This window comes from Cnephaeus nilssonii, assembly GCF_951640355.1.
Source record: "Cnephaeus nilssonii genome assembly, chromosome: 4".
Taxonomy (NCBI): Eukaryota; Metazoa; Chordata; class Mammalia; order Chiroptera; family Vespertilionidae; genus Cnephaeus; species Cnephaeus nilssonii.
The window spans coordinates 109094161-109112690 of record NC_137075.1 but is presented as its reverse complement, the minus strand read 5'-3'; the positions used below and the strand labels follow the sequence as shown (position 1 = coordinate 109112690).

Here is an 18530-nt window from a genome sequence, read left to right as displayed (position 1 = left end):
GAGATACAATGAGTGGCCAGATTATTATGCTTTCAGAGATCATAATGTACACTCAGTGTATATTCATACACGTTTCTTCCCGTGTGGAGAGGGAGGTGCACACAATTATAAACACCTGCTGCCTCCACATGATGGTGGTGGTGACTCTAAAGAGTTTGCACCCTTTGGTGTGGGGATGACGCTCCAACCACTGAGCCCACCAGCCAGCCTCCATGTGTAAATGATGGAAACGCTCCCACTGTGAGAGGCTGGGAAACAGGCTTTTGCACACGAACAACAGGGAAGTTGAGGGAAATGTGTGCTTTTGGGAGGCAGCTGTGTGCTTGTGAGAGTGACAGCAGGTTAGAGACAGAGGCTGCGGCCACAGCGTCCAGCCCAGCCTCTCCTGCCTCCTCAAACGCATATGTTAGAGTTTTGTGGACGATCTGATTGTGGAAAATCACAAGGACAATCTTTCAGTCTCAAAATAAAAGCATCATTCAATGCAAATTCTTATTCCCAAACCCCAGAAAGCAACATGGCCCACGGCGGGTGAAGGAGAGCGAGAGGAAGCCCCATCCACGTGCCTCTGGGGGAGCACCCCTGGGTCCTCATCAAACCCCAGAGGAAGGAGGACTTTCAATCCTCGAAGCTGCCCCCAAAGGAATGGGGTCAGGGTGACGGGTCTCAGGAAAGGAGGGAGGGAGGCGGGTCAGGACAGGACCCCCTGTGGCCAGCATCCTTGAGTCCTTTCCCATCTGGGGTCACCCCTAGGATGACAAGGTCAGGCATGCAGCCCAGGTCACAGCTGCACCTTATATGCAGACTCCATGCAAATGGAGCTCTCCTCCTGCTCATAAAAGGGGGCCCTTGCCCGGCATGTTGGGGAGACACCCAGAACCCAGCACCTGAGACAGGACCCCAGCGGCTCCACCATGGACTTGGTGCCAAGCTGCGTTTTCCTCCTGATCATTTCTCAAGGTCATTGTCAGGAGTGGGGAGCGCTGAGCCCTGTGCCTGTGCCTGTTTGTGCTTCCATGTGATTCTAAGTCCCCCTGTGTCTCTGTGTTTGCAGGTGTCCAGTGTGAGGTGCAGCTGGTGGAGTCTGGGGGAGGCGCGGTGCAGCCTGGGGGGTCCCTGAGACTCTCTTGTGCAGGCTCTGGATTCACCTTCGATGACTATGCTATTCACTGGTTCCGCCAGGCTCCAGGGAAGGGGCCTGAGTGGGTCGCATACATTAGTAGGGATGGTAGTTACACAAACTACGCCGACTCTGTGAAGGGCCGCTTCAGCAACTCCCGATCCAACACCAGGAACTCGGTGTACCTGCAAATGAGCAGCCTGAGAGCCGAGGACACGGCCGTGTATTACTGTGCAGCAGACACAGTGAGGGGAAGTCAGTGTGAGCCCAGACACTAACCTCCCTGAGGAGGCAGCAGGGCGCGACCAGGACACCAGGGGGCGCGCAGGACCCTCAGTCGGAGCTCAGGGCCAGGAGGGGGCGCTCAGAACCCATTAAACTCAGGAAACCAGCCCTGAGGCAGGTGCAGGGGTCCGGCAAAGAGGGGTTTCCTTCACCTTTGTTTCCTCTTCACACTAGAAAATGAAATAGCGGATCTCTAGGCGCTGTTCCACCTGTTGCCACTGACTCGCTGTTCCTTGGATCCAGGCCTGAAAGAGCAGGTGTTTCAACGGTGCAGTCAGGAGCCTGGCCAGGAGGCGGCTGCTCACAGAACCAGCAGACCCACTGTGCACCCGCAGGAAAGCGTGGCTTGTGCCCAAAGAATGGATGGAAGAAATGCCCTTGGGTAAGGATTTTTTTTTAAAAAAAAGTCTGGAATGATCATGCCCGTTAAACGCTCTGGACAGTCACTGCGCGGAAGCCTGACCTGGACCCCACAGCACAGCGAATGCGGAACACCCCCCACCCCCACCCCGCCTATACCACAGGTGGGCGGGGCCTCCGCAGGCCACCCTCCCTCAGGCCACGCCCCTAGCCTGCAGGGTGCACCCACCCTGAAGGCTGGGGCAGGTCTGGGCTCTGGAATCGTGCGCACCAGCTCCAGGGTGAAGGCTGCCTGCGCCCACCAGGTGCCCGCGCTGGGGAGGAAGGCACCCCTCCCCCAAGCCGGGAGTGAAGGGATCCAGGAAGGCTGATCTCCGGAGACACCCTGACCACCCAGTGGTGCCCGTGCCAGCTGAGAGGCAGGGAGGCGAGGTGGGGAGCCTGCCAGGTGCCCCCGGATGGGAGACCTGGGGGTTAGTCACCGTCCCCGGGTCCGAGATGACTGGGAATACAAGCCACCCTCCCAGCCTCAGCAGGGAGGGGACCGGGAGTGGGGACGGATGCCGGGCCCTCGCTGGCCGCGCTGGGGACAGGGAGGCTCCAACAGGGGCCCAGAGAGCAAACTGGAAACTTCGGGGGGCATCGGCGAGGTCACAGACACTGGGTGGGCGGGGTCACAGACACTGGGTGGGCGGGGTCACAGACACCGGGTGGGCGGGGTCACAGACACCAGGTGGGCGGGGTCACAGACACCAGGGTGGGGTCACAGGCACCAGGGTGGGGTCACAGGCACCAGGGTGGGTGGGGGTCACAGATGCCGGGTGGGTGGGGTCACAGGCATCAGGTGGGTGGGGGTCACAGATGCCGGGTGGGCGGGGTCACAGACACTAGGTGGGCGGGGTCACAGACGCCGGGTGGGCGGGGTCACAGACGCCGGGTGGGCGGGGTCGCAGACGCCGGGTGGGCGGGGTCGCAGACACCAGGGCGGGGTCACAGACGCCGGGTGGGCGGGGTCACAGGCACAGGGTGGGCGGGGTTGCAGATGCCGGGTGGGCGGGGTCACAGACGTCGGGTGGGCGGAGTCACAGATGCCGGGTGGGCGGAGTCACAGACACCGGGTGGGCGGGGTCACAGGCACAGGGTGGGCGGGGTCACAGACGCCGGGTGGGCGGGGTCGCAGACACCAGGGCGGGGTCACAGAAGCCGGGTGGGCGGGGTCACAGGCACAGGGTGGGCGGGGTCGCAGACGCCGGGTGGGCGGGGTCGCAGACACCAGGGCGGCCTGCCCGGAGGACCATGCTCCTGCTCTGGGTCCTCGCAAGCCCCTCCGCCGGAGCAGAGCCGGGCTCAGCGCCCAGGACGCCGCCGGCCTGTGCAGAGCCGCCTCCTGACCGGGAGGTTTGGGTCAGACCAGCCCCACTCACCGCCCTGGAAACAGGATCTGTCCGCGGAGGACAGGCCGACCCAGGGGCGGGGGTTCTGTCGGACCCGTCACATGACCCTGACGCCTGCAGGAGTGACACCCAGCGCTGGGGGGGGGGGGCGGGGGGGTGCTGCCTCGGCCCCGATTGTGACAGGAGAGGACGGAGCAGGGCGCCCCTCAGCCCCCTCCCCCGCAGGCTGGGCGGACCCGTCGGCACTGCCATCCCCGCGGGCCCGGGAGGCGGGGGGGGGGGGGGGACCCGGCAGGAGACACCCCGCCTGCCGCTGACGTCAAACCTCCACCCCCGCAGACGCTGCGTCTGTAAGGAGAGGTTCTGAAACTCGTGTACGTGTACTTTTACAGCTGACCAGCAGGCGGTGCTGGGGGCCTGCGGTTCCTTTCCTGCGCCACCCCCCTGCCCCCACCCCCACCCCCCTGCCCCCACGCCCGCCACCTCAGGGACCTGGGCAGGGTCCCAGGGCAGGCCCCACCCCTGAGACTAAAGGGCCAAGGCGCCACGTGGGCGATCTGGGACCTGGGATGGCGCCACCGGGGTTCAGAGGAGGGAGGGGTTCAGAGGACGGGAGACCCGCGGGAAGAGGGTTCATGGGGCAGGCCCCGCAAAGGGCTGGCCCTCGGCTCCAGAAGCCCACGGGGGACTTGAGGGCAACGAACACCAACGCCGGCCCAGGGTGCCCCTAGACAGGCGGGTGCTGCTGAGGAGCCCAGGTGGTGTCCTTTCTGCAGAGGCCACGGCGGGCCTGGAGGATCAGGCCGCGCTTCAGGCCTGGGGCCGGGGGCCTCGGGAGGGCACACGTCCCAGGAAGGAGGCCTGTGCCTCCACAGCCAGCAGCACCCGGTGGTGAAGCAGGAGGGAGGGGGCCCTAGGGGAGGCACACAGGCCTCCCTGCACCTGGGCCTCACCTGGGCCTCCCTGCACCTGGGATGGGCCGGCCCCGGAAGGGGGATCACCCAGGTCTCCATCACCAGGATGTGGGACTCCAGGCAGGATTAGCGGGGACAGTGCCTGCCCAGGCGGAGGGGAGGGATTTGTCCAGGGAGAGGCCGGAAGCAGGGTCCAGGTGAAGCCGAGGGGCAGCGAGCACAGCTCGAACCCGGAGGCCCAGGGTCGGCAGCAGCGGGAGCCAATTCCCAAGTGGGGGTCACCCGCCACCCCCAGGAGGACCAAAGGCCCCACAGTGACCCCGACAGAGATTGGGGGCCATTGATCAGCCCAGAAGGCCATCACAATGGGGTTGGGTTCCGAAATGGGCCAGACAGCAGGCTGAGGTGGCCGAGCCCTGCCAGGGAGCCTCAAGACAGAGCCGGGCAGGGTCCCGTCCACCAGCCAGGCAAGGCCTCCCAGGCGCCCAGCCCTGCACCCACCACAGCCCCCTCAGGCCCAGGACCCCCCGGGGCCGGGGAGAGGTTTAGGGGCGGGTCTGTGTCACTGTGCTACGTACTGCTTAGCGGGTATTTGCTACGGCCACAGTGGCACAGTGCCCATCAAAAACCCGCTGCAGCCGAGCGGGCCTGCCCTCTGCCCGCAGTGACACCGCCCCTGGAGTTTGGACGGGGCCCCATCGCATGGGTATGGCGGTGCCGCCGCGGTGCAGCCCACGCACAAACCCTCTGGGCGGCGGACACAGTGAGCGCCCCTCGGCTCCCCCACGGGGCCCGTCCCGCAGCTCAGAGACCGTGAAGCCCATGTGTCCGTGCGGACGGGCCCACCAGGCACCCGGGCCGGGGCCTCCGGCCACACAGGAGCTTTTTGCCAAGGCCCCTCCCACCGTGGGAATACTATAGCTACCACAGTGACAGACCTGCCGCCATAAACCCAGCCACGCGCCAGGCCCTCGGCCGCCAGGGGCCGCTCCCAGGGCCACTTCCAGCCGCTCGGCCCCTGAGCCCGGCACCCACCTGCAGCCGGGGGCCTCAGGGGGCTCTGAGTGACCTCTCTGACCCCACAGGCAGGTGCCGGCAAGTTCAACCCCAGGAGGGAGGTCAGAGCCGCACTGGCAGACCTTCCAAGCTCAGGCTCCCAGCAGGTAGAGCCCCGGGCACCCCTGAGCCGCGAGGGCAGGGCTGTGGGTGGGAGCACCCCCCAGCCTCAGGTCCTGGGGGGGAGGGGCACGTCCGCTCCTGGCGTGGCCTGCGGGGTCCCAGAGGAGAGGGGCCGGGCTCAGGGTCAGCGTGTGGCCCGCTCCTGACCACGGGGGCCGGGGAGCCAGGGACCTGCTGGGCTCAGGCCTCCTGCAAGCTAACCGCTGTCCTCCCGGCAGCCCCTCCTCACATGGAGACACGGAGGCGTGGAGCAGGCCCACCCAGCCCGCGATGGCCCAGGCTGGGAGCCCGGGCAGCAGCCCAGAACCCTCGGTCTGCGGGCACCCTGCCCACTGGGCGCCAGGGACGCTCTGCCCGCCCAGCACCCTGCCCACCAGGCCCCAGGGACCCTCTGCCCGCCCAGCACCCTGCCCACCAGGCCCCAGGGACCCTCTGCCTGCCCAGCACCCTGCCCACCGGGCCCCAGGGACCCTCTGCCTGCCCTGCACCCTGCCCACCGGGCCCCAGGGCCCCTCTGCCTGCCCAGCACCCTGCCCACCGGGCCCCAGGGACCCTCTGCCTGCCCTGCACCCTGCCCACCAGGCCCCGCACCAGACCTGGGCTCAGGCTGCCCCTCCGATCGATCCAGGGCGTCGCTGCACAGAGCCCACGGGCCATGGGCTCCTTCCCACACGGCCGGGCTGGAACGCCTGCAAAGCCGCACGCACTGGGACCCGGGGCCTCCGAGCTCGGGAGACCATCCAGAGAGCAAGGACCCCGCCCCCTTCCAGGCTGAGGAGCACAGGGGTGTGCTGAGCCCCCCACAGGCCAGGGGGTTTCTGGTCCGGCCTGTGTCACCGTGGTACGGTAGTGGCTGGTACCACGGTGACACTCGCCCGGCCTGAAACCCTGACCGGAACGATCCCTGGTGCAGTGCCGCCCTTCTGTCCAGGAAATGCCGTGCGCTCCCCCCTCCTCCCCAGGGGACGGCCGGAACCTGAGGGGCTCCTGGGCCAGGACGTGGGCCACTGCATCCAGGCGGGGCCCCTACACCGCCCTGGGTCCTGACAGAATTTGTGCGGGCCTCAGGCAGTGTGGGTATAACTACGATGCTCACAGTGCCACAGGCCACTCATAAAACCTGCCCGTGGCCACACAGAGCCCACCTCGGCTGGCCCAGCCCTGCCCACCGGCCCAGGGACCCTCTGACTGCCCAGCACCCTGCCCACTGAGCCCCAGTGACCCTCTGCCTGCCCAGCACCCTGCCCACCAGCCCAGGGACCCTCTGCCTGCCCATCACCCTGCCCACCAGCCCAGGGACCCTCTGCCTGCCCAGCACCCTGCCCACTGAGCCCCAGGGACCCTCTGCCTGGCCTGCACCCTGCCCACCAGCCCAGGCACCCTCTGCCTGCCCTTCACCCTGCCCACCAGCCCAGGGACCCTCTGCCTGCCCAGCACCCTGCCCACATCTGCCCCAGGGACCCTCTGCCTGCCCAGCACCCTGCCCACCAGCCCAGGTACCCTCTGCCTGCCCAGCACCCTGCCCACCGGCCCAGGGACCCTCTCCTGAAGATGAGTCTGCAGGTGAAGCTCAGGGCCCCAGGGCACCCAGAGGCCCCTCAACGGAGCCCACCCCCCAGCCCTGTCTGCAGCTCAGCTTCCCGAGGCAACGCCTACCTTGGCTTGTCCCTGGGGGACGGCTGGAGGGGCCGTGACCCGGCCAGAACCAGCTGTGAGCTGTGTGCCTCCAGCCCGGCCCTGGGACAGGCCATATTGTCCCGGCCTCTGTCACTGTGGGTACTGGAGTAGCTCCACAGTGACTCAGCCTGTGCTCAGAACCTGCCCCGCCCGCCGGCACCCTGCCCTGCTCCGGCCGGGCCGCCCTCCTGCCGCCCCCCACCTGTCACACGAGGCGGTGACCTCACAGGGGGCTCTGAGCAGACGCAGGAAGCTGCAGGGAGAGAGGCCACCTCCCTGGTGTCCAGAGCCGGTGCCCTGGGCAGCGCTGACCGGGCCTCCACGTGTCCACCCCTCCTGCCCAGGCCCTGCCCGGGAGGCCCCCCTCGAAGCCCACGCCCCACCCAGAGGCCCGGGCACAGGACGGAGCTCGGCCCCACGGGAGGCCCTCCCGGCCCTTGGCCTCAGGCCTGGACCCACGGACAGGGAGCCAGCCTCCTCCGCCCACCGCCCACCCCTCCTCTTTCCACGGGACGTACCAGGACCCCTCGGTGGAGAGGGGGTGACGAGGGTCTGGAGCTGAGCTGGTCCCCCCAAGAGTGCCGTGACCCCACCCACTTTCCCTCCAACCTCGGGGTGCTGTCCCGGCTCTCCAGTCCCAGCTCCGGGGCAGCTCCCGGCAGCTGGGCAGCCCCGTGTGGAAGGTGCTGGAGTGCAGGGCAGGGGCCGGGCAGCTGCAGGGGGAGGGAGCTCAGCTGACGATACCCCGCCCCGCCCCGCCCCACCCTGCCCGGCCCGAGGGGGATTCTGCAGGGGACCCTCTCACGGTGCGAATACCCCCACAGTGGTTCAGGGCAGACCTAAAAGCTCCTTGAGCCCGCTCCTCGCCCCCCCGCCCCCCCACACACACACACACACAGCGCCCCAGTGACGCCCCGCACCAGACCTGGGCTCAGGCTGCCCCTCCGATCGATCCAGGGCGTCGCTGCACAGAGCCCACGGGCCATGGGCTCCTTCCCACACGGCCAGGCTGGAACGCCTGCAAAGCCACACGCACTGGGACCCGGGGCCTCCGAGCTCCGGCGATGCATCCAGAGAGCAAGGACCCCGCCCCCTTCCAGGCTGAGGAGCACAGGGGTGTGCTGAGCCCCCCACAGGCCAGGGGGTTTCTGGTCCGGCCTGTGTCACCGTGGTACGGTAGCAGCTGGTACCACAGTGACACTCGCCCGGCCTGAAACCCTCGCCGGCTCCGAGGTGCAGCGCCGCCCTTCCGGCCTGGAGATGCCCTTGCGCTCCCCCCTCCTCCCCAGGGGACGGCCGGAACCTGAGGGGCTCCTGGGCCAGGACGTGGGCCACTGCATCCAGGCGGGGCCCCTACACCGCCCTGGGTCCTGACAGAATTTGTGCGGGCCTCAGGCAGTGTGGGTATGACTACGGTGCTCACAGTGCCACAGGCCACTCATAAAACCTGCCCGTGGCCACCCAGAGCCCCCCTCGGCTGGCCCAGCCCTGCCCACAGGAGGCCACGCCCGGAAGCCCGCCCCCAGGGAAGAGGCCAGGCCGGCCGGCTGGGGGATTCTGAGCGGCCCTGAGTCACGGTGGGTATACGGGGGCTACCACTGTGAGACATGCCATGGCTGAAACTGCCATGGCCTTCGGGGACCCAGCCCGGGTCAGAGGGCGAGCCCGGCTCCAGGTCAGGCAGATCCAGGCTCCATGGGCAGCCCCACAGCCCGGGCGCCCCTCGGTGTCCCGCTCCATGGTGAGCGTGGGGGGCTGGGCCGGTCAGTCGAGGGAGGGTCCTCTCCTCACCCTCTGGACGCCGCTCCGGGGACCCTGGCCAGAGCTGAGCTTTGAGGTGAGCATCCCGGTCCTGCCACCAGTGCCCGGGGCCAACGGTCAGCAGGCATGACCCCCACCCGTGTCATCTAGAGCCAGGAGCAGGAGCACAGACACCCCAGACCCGGGACCCACGCCCAGGAGACCCGGAGCCCGCTGGCCCCGCACCCACCGGGACCACAGACCTCCCCGCTATGAACTTCTCCGGGGCCGCTGGGCGGGAGCTCACAGGAGGCTCACCGGTCTCCGCTCTTTCAGAAAGCCAGGCCAGGCGGCCAGCGCAGAAGCTGACGGTCAGCGGTCAGCAGAGCCGACCGCCCTTCCCTCATGGGGGACGGTCACCTCGCGGGCGTCCTCCACGAAGCCCTCAGGACACAGCCCTTCCCGCGTCCTCACAGGGCCTCTGTCCCGGCCCTGGGAGCTTGGCCACACCGGGCAGCAGGTGCCCAGCCCACAGCTGGGCCGCAGAAGCCTGTGCCCACCGCTCCACAGGTGAGTCTCCTATGAGCAGCCTGTCCCCGAGGGTCGGGGCCCCAGGCAGGAGCTCAGGGCTGCTCTCACCGGCTCCCTTCCCAGCCACAGGCGCCTCGTGCCCAGGTCCCAGCGGGCAGCACAGGCAGCCCCAGACAGCTGTTCCCCAGCCGTGACCCGGGCACCGAGAGGGGGGCCGCCCCCAGGCAGGAAGCAGATAAGCTCCCGGCCAGCTCGGTCTCCAAACCACTAACCCGGGAGCCCCTTCCTGCCCCCACCACTCCCCACACTCAGCCCGGGAGGTTTTCACACGCCTCTCGCCTGGAGCTGCCGAAGCTCTGGGTGGATGTCTCTGCAGTTTGCTGGCATCTTCTGGTCAATATGTTTCTTCACCCCCTCCCAATGCCGCAAAGCTTCGTTCACCCACGCACTCCTTCATCAGAGGGCCTGAGCCGGGCCCTGCGTGTGACCACGTGAGGCCCCGAGGGAGCCAAGGGGCGGGCACGGAGGGTGGGTCACCTGGTCCAATCCAGTCTGGGTCAGTCAGGGTGGCTTCCTGGAGGAGGTGTCACTTTAGCTGCAGTTGGAGCGAAGGAGCCTCCAGAGCTTGTGATGCCCTGGCTATGTGGGGACCCGAGACTCAGCTGGAAGAACCGAAGGTCCGAGGTCCCCGGAGACCTGCCCTGGCACGCAGGAACCAGCTGGAGCCATGCCACAATCCCAGATGGAGGGGGCAAAGGGCGTGGCAGGGGCTGCGACGCCAGCAAGGCAGTGAGACACAAGCCCCCCTTTTCAATGCCCCGTGTCACCGGGGAATCTCCTCCAGCTCAGATGCCTCAGGCCATGCTGCTGCCACTGGTCCTGAAGGGCAGGATGGGGATGGGGGGCTCAGGGAACCCCTCGCACAGCCCAGCCGAGCCCCAGCTGGGCCTGGACAAGGATGCCGTCCCCGCCAGGACACTCCGCTCAGACAGGGCAGCGTGGTGGGAGGAGGCTGCACGGGCACCATTCCCCACTCCCCATGCACCCACCCCCCACATCAGCCCGGCCACCTCGCCATCTGCCCACGTGTCCCTGTGGTGACCCCAGAGCCACCCCGAGGGCTTTGGCAGGCTTTTTGCTTCCTCTGCTGTGGAGAGCGGCTACAGCGTTTGGACAGGTTCAAGCCTGGGACTAATGAGAGGGCACGGTCCTCTCGTGGCAAAGCCACGTGCACATCTCGGCTTGGACGGCAAAGCCCTCCCAGCACAATTATAGCCAAAGGTGGTGGTTGTAAGCTTGACCTTATGGTCTGAACCTGTGGTCCCAGGTGGCTGAGTGATATAGGCTGTGGGAGGTGCAGCAAGTGCTGCCAAAACAAAGCTTGACCGAGTTCTCAGGTGCAGGTAAGTAAGTAGATTCGAAACCCACGAGAACATTGTAAACATCTTGACCACGCCCTTGCTTTGCCTCGTGGGATCTGACTATAAAGTAAAGATTGGGCTTGCAGGCTGTGGCACTGTCACTCCATCTGAGAGCAGTGTCCCACCTGGCCCCAGCTGTATTCTCTTGTCTGTCTTCTTTAACCCTTCACCACCACCCCCTCAGGTTCACCCCTAACCGTGCTGGATGTGGTTCACTCTTCCCTCCCAACTGCCCTCAGAGCCTCGGCCTCAGAGTGACACAGGCACACTCACACTCCTCACACTCACACTCACACTCACCACACTCACACTCACACTCCTCACACTCACCACACTCACACTCCTCACACTTACACTCCTCACACTCCTCACACTCACCACACTCCTCACACTTACACTCCTCACACTCACACTCACCACACTCACACTCACACTCACACTCACCACACCACACTCAACTCACACTCCTCACACTCACCACACACACTCACCACACTCACACTCCTCACACTCACCACACTCACACTCCTCACACTCACACTCCTCACACCACACTCACACTCACACTCCTCACACTCACACTCTTCACACTCCTCACGCTCACACTCCTCACACTCACACTCATACTCCTCACACTCAAACTCCTCACACCCACACTCCTCACACTCCTCACACTCACACTCCTCACACTCACACTCACCACACTCACACTCCTCATACACTCCTCACACTCACACTCACGCACACCAAACAGCGAGCACTGCCTTCCTCCAAGTCCCGCCCCTGCCTGTGGAAGGTGCACCCTCTCCCCCATCCCTGTCACCTGACGGACACCCTCAGGTCCTTGGGCCTCTTCCAAAGACCCGTCCTCCTCTCCCTCCAGCCCCTCTCCCAGGCCAACGTCTGGGCTCCTCAGCACCCACCACTCGCCTCCAGAATCACAGTTTGCTGCATCTGCCCACCCACCCTTCCTCCCAGCTCATTCCCTGCAGCACCTGTGCACCTCGACCTGCACCTCTGCCCTCCTCCAGCCCTCCCCCAGGCCCTCTCCTCTCTCCCTGCCATTTTGAATTGGTGGCCACAGGCTGAAGTGGGCTGTGAACCCTCAAGGCCACTGTTACAGCTCCTGCTCCAACCCTCTCTGGCAGGCCATCCAAGTGCCCCAGCACCCATGGTCCCCACACCCTTCACACACAGCCAAGGGTGCCCCTGGCACCCACGTCTGCCCAGTGAGATATGAGTAGATCAGCAGGTGGGGCATCCAGAGTGTGGCTTGCCGTTTGCTGCCTGCCCATCCTGTGCCCTCCTGTGAAGGACAGCAGACCACACGTACAGACGGGCCTTCACTGCTCATTGCTGGCCAGTTGCAGGGAGGGGCAGCCAGGGACCCAGAGCCAACGTTCCCAGACCTGGCTCAAAACAGCATCCCAGAAATTTCTTTAAGTTCCCAGAAAAACACGACCCAAGCAGTCAATAGCAAATATATTTTATTCAAGTCACTGGACTTTGAAACAAGCAGATGGACACTTAAGCAAGGAATCCAGCTCATTTATAAGACAGGAACGAATCTGGCCTGATTTCTAAAAACAAAAACAAAACCTTTACCAATGCCTATAAAACACGACTAGAGACAAAGCATGATCCAAGAACTTCATGCCCGCATAGTGGCATTCAAATACACCACTCGTGTGAACACGGAGGTTGGCGCCATGTGCTTCCTTATGGAGCCACTGTATATACACTCACATACATTAATATCCTATATAATAAAGAGGTAATATGCAAATTGACCCTCACACCCTTGCACAAGATGGCCGCCCCCATGTGGTCAAAGATGGCCACCACAAGATGGCTGGCAGGGGAGGGCAGTTGGAGACGACCAGGCCTGCAGGGAAGGGAAGTTAGGGGCGACCAGGCCTGCAGGGGAGGGCAGTTGAGGGTGATCGGGCTGATTGGGAGCAATTATGCATCGATCAGGCTGGCAGGGGAGTCAGGCAGGCGAGTGGTTGGGATCCAGCAGTCCTGGATTGTGAGAGGGATGGCCCAGATTGGAAAGGGTGCAGGCTGGGCTGAGGGACACCCCCCACCAGTGCACAAATTTCATGCACTGGGCCTCTAGTTTCATTATAATATAAGTTTACCTTTAATAGCCTATATAACATATTGAATATTGAACATGGGTGTATACATGTACATGTGTATATATATACATACTAGAGGCCTGTTGCATGAAGATTCGTGCAAGAATAGGCCTTCCTTCCCCTGGCTTTGCTCCTGGCCGCCTGGGAGCCTGCAAGTCCCCACTCCTGGCCAGAGCACTGCTTCTGTAGCTCCCTCCGCCCCCGCTCCCCCTCATAGCATGCGTCCCGCACTGCCTGGCTGCTCCATGCCTGCATATGCAAATTAACCCGCCATCTTTGTTGGGTTAATTTGCATACTCACTCCTGATTGGCTGTGGGTGTAGCGGAGGTACGGTCACTTTAGATGTTTGTCTGATATTAGGTAAGATTCAGTATTCAATATGTATAATACGGACTATTGGAAATAAACATTATTTATTTGAATAAAGATAAACTTTATCCAATCAAGAAAAATGGAAAGATTCCAACACAGCCCTGGCTGGTGTGACTCAGTGGATAGAGCGTTGGCCTGTGGACCAAAGGGTCCCGGGTTCAATTCTGGTCAAGGGCACGAAACTTGGTTGCAGGCTCCTCCTTGGCCGGGCCCCGATCTGGGCATGTGCAGGAGGCAACCAATCGATGTGTTTCTCTCACATCAATGTTTCTCTGTCTTTCCCTCCCACTTCCATCTTTCTAAAAATCATTGGAGCCCTGACTGGTTTGGCTCAGTGGATAGAGCATCAGCCTGTGGACTGAAGGGTCCTGGATTCGATTCCAGTCAAGGGCATGTGCCTTGGTTGCAGGCACATCCCCAGTTGGGGGTGTGCAGGAGGCAGCTGATCGATGTTTCTCTCTCATTGATGTTTCTAACTCTCTATCCCTCTCCCTTCCTCTCTAAAAAAAATCAACAAAATATTTTAAAAAATAAATAAATAAAATAAAAATCAATAGAAAAATATCCTCGGGTAAGGATATTTTAAAAAGGAAGAAAGATTCCAACACAAAAGATGCAAACTTAGTGTAAAACTTGGAGCCCACACTGTGGGGCACGTGAGGTGCCTCCAGACATGAGCTGGCAGCCAATGGGGCTGGGGGCTGGGATATAGAAGTGGGGATGGAGGCTAAAGATGAGGGATGTGTGCTAAGGATGAGGGATGGGGCTAAGGATGAGGGATGGGGCTGAGGATGAGGGATGGGGCTAAGGATGAGGGATGGGGGCTAAGGATGAGGGATGGGGGCTAAGGATGAGGGACGGGGCTAAGGATGAGGGATGGGGCTAAAGATGAGGGATAGGGGCTAAGGATGAGGAATGGGGGCTAAGGATGAGGGATGGGGGCTAAGGATGAGGGATGGGACTAAAGATGAGGATGTGGGCTAAGGATGAGGGATAGGGGCTAAGGATGAGGGATGGGGCTAAGGATGAGGGATGGGGCTAAGGATGAGGGATGGGGGCTAAGGATGAGGGACGGGGCTAAGGATGAGGAACGGGGCTACGGATGAGGAATGGGACTAAAGATGAGGATGTGGGCTAAGGATGAGGGATAGGGGCTAAGGATGAGGGACGGGGCTAAGGATGAGGAACGGGGCTAAGGATGAGGAATGGGACTAAGGATGAGGGACAAGGCTAAGGATGAGTGATAGGGGCTAAGGATGAGGGATGGGGCTAAGGATGAGGGATGGGGCTAAGGATGAGGGATGGGGGCTAAGGATGAGGGACGGGGCTAAGGATGAGGAACGGGGCTACGGATGAGGAATGGGACTAAAGATGAGGATGTGGGCTAAGGATGAGGGATAGGGGCTAAGGATGAGGGACGGGGCTAAGGATGAGGAACGGGGCTAAGGATGAGGAATGGGACTAAGGATGAGGGACAAGGCTAAGGATGAGTGATAGGGGCTAAGGATGAGGGATGGGGCTAAGGATGAGGGATGGGGGCTAAGGATGAGGGATGGGGCTAAGGATGAGGGATGGGGACTAAGGATGAGGAATGGGGCTAAGGATGAGGGATGGGAGCTAAGGATGAGGGATGAGGCTAAGGATGAGGGATGGGGGCTAAAGATGAGGGATGGGGCTGAGGATGAGGGATGGGGCTAAGGATGAGGGATGGGGGCTAAGGATGAGGGATGGGGGCTAAGGATGAGGGACGGGGCTAAGGATGAGGGATGGGGCTAAGATGAGGGATGGGGCTAAGGATGAGGGATGGGGCTGAGGATGAGGGATGGGGCTAAGGATGAGGGATGGGGGCTAAGGATGAGGGATGGGGGCTAAGGATGAGGGACGGGGCTAAGGATGAGGGATGGGGCTAAAGATGAGGGATAGGGGCTAAGGATGAGGAATGTGGGCTAAGGATGAGGGATGGGGGCTAAGGATGAGGGATGGGGCTGAGGATGAGGGATGGGGCTAAGGATGAGGGATGGGGCTGAGGATGAGGGATAGGGGCTAAGGATGAGGGACGGGGCTAAGGATGAGGGACGGGGCTAAGGATGAGGGATGGGGCTGAGGATGAGGGATGGGGCTAAAGATGAGGGATGGGGCTAAAGATGAGTAATGGGGCTGAGCTGGAGAATAGAGCTAAGGATGAGGGATGGGGCTAAGGATGAGGGATGGGGGCTAAGGATGAGGGATGGGGCTAAGGATGAGGGATGGGGCTGAGGATGAGGGATGGGGCTAAAGATGAGGGATGGGGCTAAAGATGAGTAATGGGGCTGAGCTGGAGAATAAAGCTAAGGATGAGGGATGGGGCTAAGGATGAGGGATGGGGCTAAGGATGAGGGATGGGGGCTAAGGATGAGGGATGGGGGCTAAGGATGAGGGATGGGACTGAGGATGGCGGACGGGGCTGAAGCTGGAGGCTAGGTGGGGGCCTGGGGCTGAGCTGGTGGAAAGGGCCGGCAGGGCAGATTGGCCCCCTCCCCTCCCCCATCAGGCACCAGAGACCTGGGGAGCCCGGCAGGTGCTTCCTGAAGGGCCTGGGGTGGCCCTACCCCTTCTTCCTGAGAGGGAAGCCGGAGGCCCCAGAGCAGAGGCCGCAGCAGGAAGAGCCTGCAGAGGGGCTGAGGGCTGCGGAAGCCTCCCGTGCACTGTGAGCCGCCCCCACACGCCTGGAGGGCAGGACTCCCGCCCTCGAGGACAGGGCAGGCCGCACCTCCAACCCCCCCGCGCCCCAGGGCTCAGAGGCAGAACCCGCACCTCAACCTCGACCCTGGCTGTGTCCCTCGCTGCATCTGCGGCCCCACCTCAGGGGCCCCCCATCTCTCCAGACCCGGGATCCTGGGACCCCGCTCTGCTGAGTCCTGGGAGTGCTGCCCTGGACCCTGCTCTCCCCGCCCCCGTGGAGCCCCGTGGTCCCGCTCACCATCCCATGGGCTCCCTAACCCTCTCTCAGCACCAGGCCTCCCGCCCCGCACACCCCAGCTCAACCCAAATCCGTCCACATGGGACCAGACAGAACCTTCTGGAGCGAGCCCTTTCACGGGGCCCTCGTCTCACCTGTAAATGCAGCTCATCCAAGCACTGAGCTCTCCAGGCACCAGGCCAGCCTCTGGGCCTCCACTCCCGGTTCCTCTGCCTGGAGTTACACACGTGTACACTCACATATCCACTCATGCACACTTGTGTACATGTACACGCATGTATTCGTGTACACATGCACACACCGGTATACACACATGTACACTCATGTTCACACACGCGGGCTTCTCAACACATTGGGCTCTCACCCTCCCCCAGCCAGCAGTCAGGGCACCAGCTCGCCCTCGGGGCCGTGGGGCTGTGGGGCTGTGGGGCTGTGGGGCTGTGGGGCTGTGGGGCCGTGGGGCCGTGGGGCCGTGGGGCCGTGGGGCTGGGGGGCCGTGGGGCTGTGGGGCTGTGGGGCCGTGGGGCTGTGGGGCCGTGGGGCTGTGGGGCTGTGGGGCCGTGGGGCTGTGGGGCCGTGGGGCCGTGGGGCTGTGGGGCTGTGGGGCCGTGGGGCCGTGGGGCCGTGGGGCCGTGGGGCCGTGGGGGGCTGTGGAGCTGTGGGGCTGTGGGGCTGTGGGGCCGTGGGGCTGTGGGGCCGTGGGGCCGTGGGGCCGTGGGGCCGTGGGGCTGTGGGGCTGTGGGGCCGTGGGGCCGTGGGGCCGTGGGGCTGTGGGGCTGTGGGGCCGTGGGGCCGTGGGGCCGTGGGGCCGTGGGGCTGTGGGGCCGTGGGGCTGTGGGGCCGTGGGGCTGTGTGGCTGTGGGGCCGTGGGGCTGTGGGGCTGTGGGGCCGTGGGGCTGTGAGGCCGTGGGGCTGTGGGGCCGTGGGGCTGTGGGGCTGTGGGGCTGGGGGGCTGTGAGGCTGTGGGGCCGTGGGGCCGTGGGGCCGTGGGGCCGTGGGGCTGTGAGGCCGTGGGGCTGTGGGGCCGTGGGGCTGTGGGGGGCTGTGGAGCTGTGGGGCTGTGGGGCTGTGGGGCTGTGGGGCTGTGGGGCTGTGAGGCCGTGGGGCCGTGGGGCCGTGGGGCCGTGGGGCCGTGGGGCTGTGGGGCTGTGGGGCTGTGGGGCTGTGAGGTTGTGGGGCTGTGGGCCGTGGGGCCGTGGGGCTGTGGGGCCGTGGGGCTGTGGGGTGTGGGGCTGTGGGGCTGTGGGGTTGTGGGGCTGTGGGGCCGTGGGGCCGTGGGGCCGTGGGGCCGTGGGGCCGTGGGGCCGTGGGGCTGTGGGGCTGGGGGGCTGTGAGGCTGTGGGGCCGTGGGGCTGTGGGGCCGTGGGGCCGTGGGGCTGTGGGGCCGTGGGGCTGTGGGGCTGTGGGGCTGTGGGGCTGTGGGGGGCTGTGGGGCTGTGGGGCTGGGGGGCTGTGAGGCTGTGGGGCCGTGGGGCCGTGGGGCTGTGGGGCCGTGGGGCTGTGGGGCCGTGGGGCTGTGGGGCTGTGGGGCTGTGGGGCTGTGGAGCTGTGGGGCTGTGGGGCTGTGGGGCTGTGGGGCTGTGGGGCTGTGAGGTTGTGGGGCTGTGAGGTTGTGGGGCTGTGGGGCCGTGGGGCCGTGGGGCTGTGGGGCTGTGGGGCTGTGGGGCTGTGGGGCTGTGGGGCTGTGAGGTTGTGGGGCTGTGGGGCCGTGGGGCCGTGGGGCTTGGGGCTGTGGGGCTGTGGGGCTGTGGGGCTGTGGGGCTGTGGGGCTGTGAGGTTGTGGGGCTGTGGGGCCGTGGGGCCGTGGGGCTGTGGGGCCGTGGGGCCGTGGGGCCGTGGGGCTGTGGGGCTGGGGGGCTGTGAGGCTGTGGGGCCGTGGGGCTGTGGGGCTGTGGGGCCGTGGGGCTGTGAGGCCGTGGGGCTGTGGGGCTGTGGGGCTGTGGGGCTGTGGGGCTGTGGGGCTGTGGGGCTGGGGGGCTGTGAGGCTGTGGGGCCGTGGGGCCGTGGGGCTGTGGGGCCGTGGGGCTGTGAGGCCGTGGGGCTGTGGGGCCGTGGGGCTGTGAGGCCGTGGGGCTGTGGGGCCGTGGGGCTGTGGGGCTGTGGGGCCGTGGGGCCGTGGGGCTGTGGGGCTGTGGGGCTGTGGGGGGCTGTGGAGCTGTGGGGCTGTGGGGCTGTGGGGCTGTGGGGCTGTGGGGCTGTGAGGTTGTGGGGCTGTGGGGCCGTGGGGCTGTGGGGCTGTGGGGCTGTGGGGCCGTGGGGCTGGGGGGCCGTGAGGCTGTGGGGCCGTGGGGCTGTGGGGCCGTGGGGCCGTGGGGCTGTGAGGCCGTGGGGCTGTGGGGCCGTGGGGCCGTGGGGCCGTGGGGCTGTGGGGCCGTGGGGCTGTGGGGCCGTGAGGCCGTGGGGCCGTGGGGCTGTGGGGCCGTGGGGCTGTGGGGC

The 18530-nt window shown here is 64.8% G+C and overlaps 1 protein-coding gene across 1 annotated transcript in view; it reads left to right on the top strand.

Moving 5' to 3' along the window:
• LOC307098334 (putative V-set and immunoglobulin domain-containing-like protein IGHV4OR15-8) overlaps positions 1–18530 on the top strand; it is a gene marked incomplete at its 5' end in the record, with an annotated part of 44652 nt that overhangs the window by 12135 nt on the left and 13987 nt on the right. The window contains one exon of the mRNA XM_079769018.1: positions 1136–1365. Coding sequence (XP_079625144.1) covers positions 1136–1365 — 230 coding nt within the window. The remainder of the gene's footprint in view (positions 1–1135; positions 1366–18530) is intronic.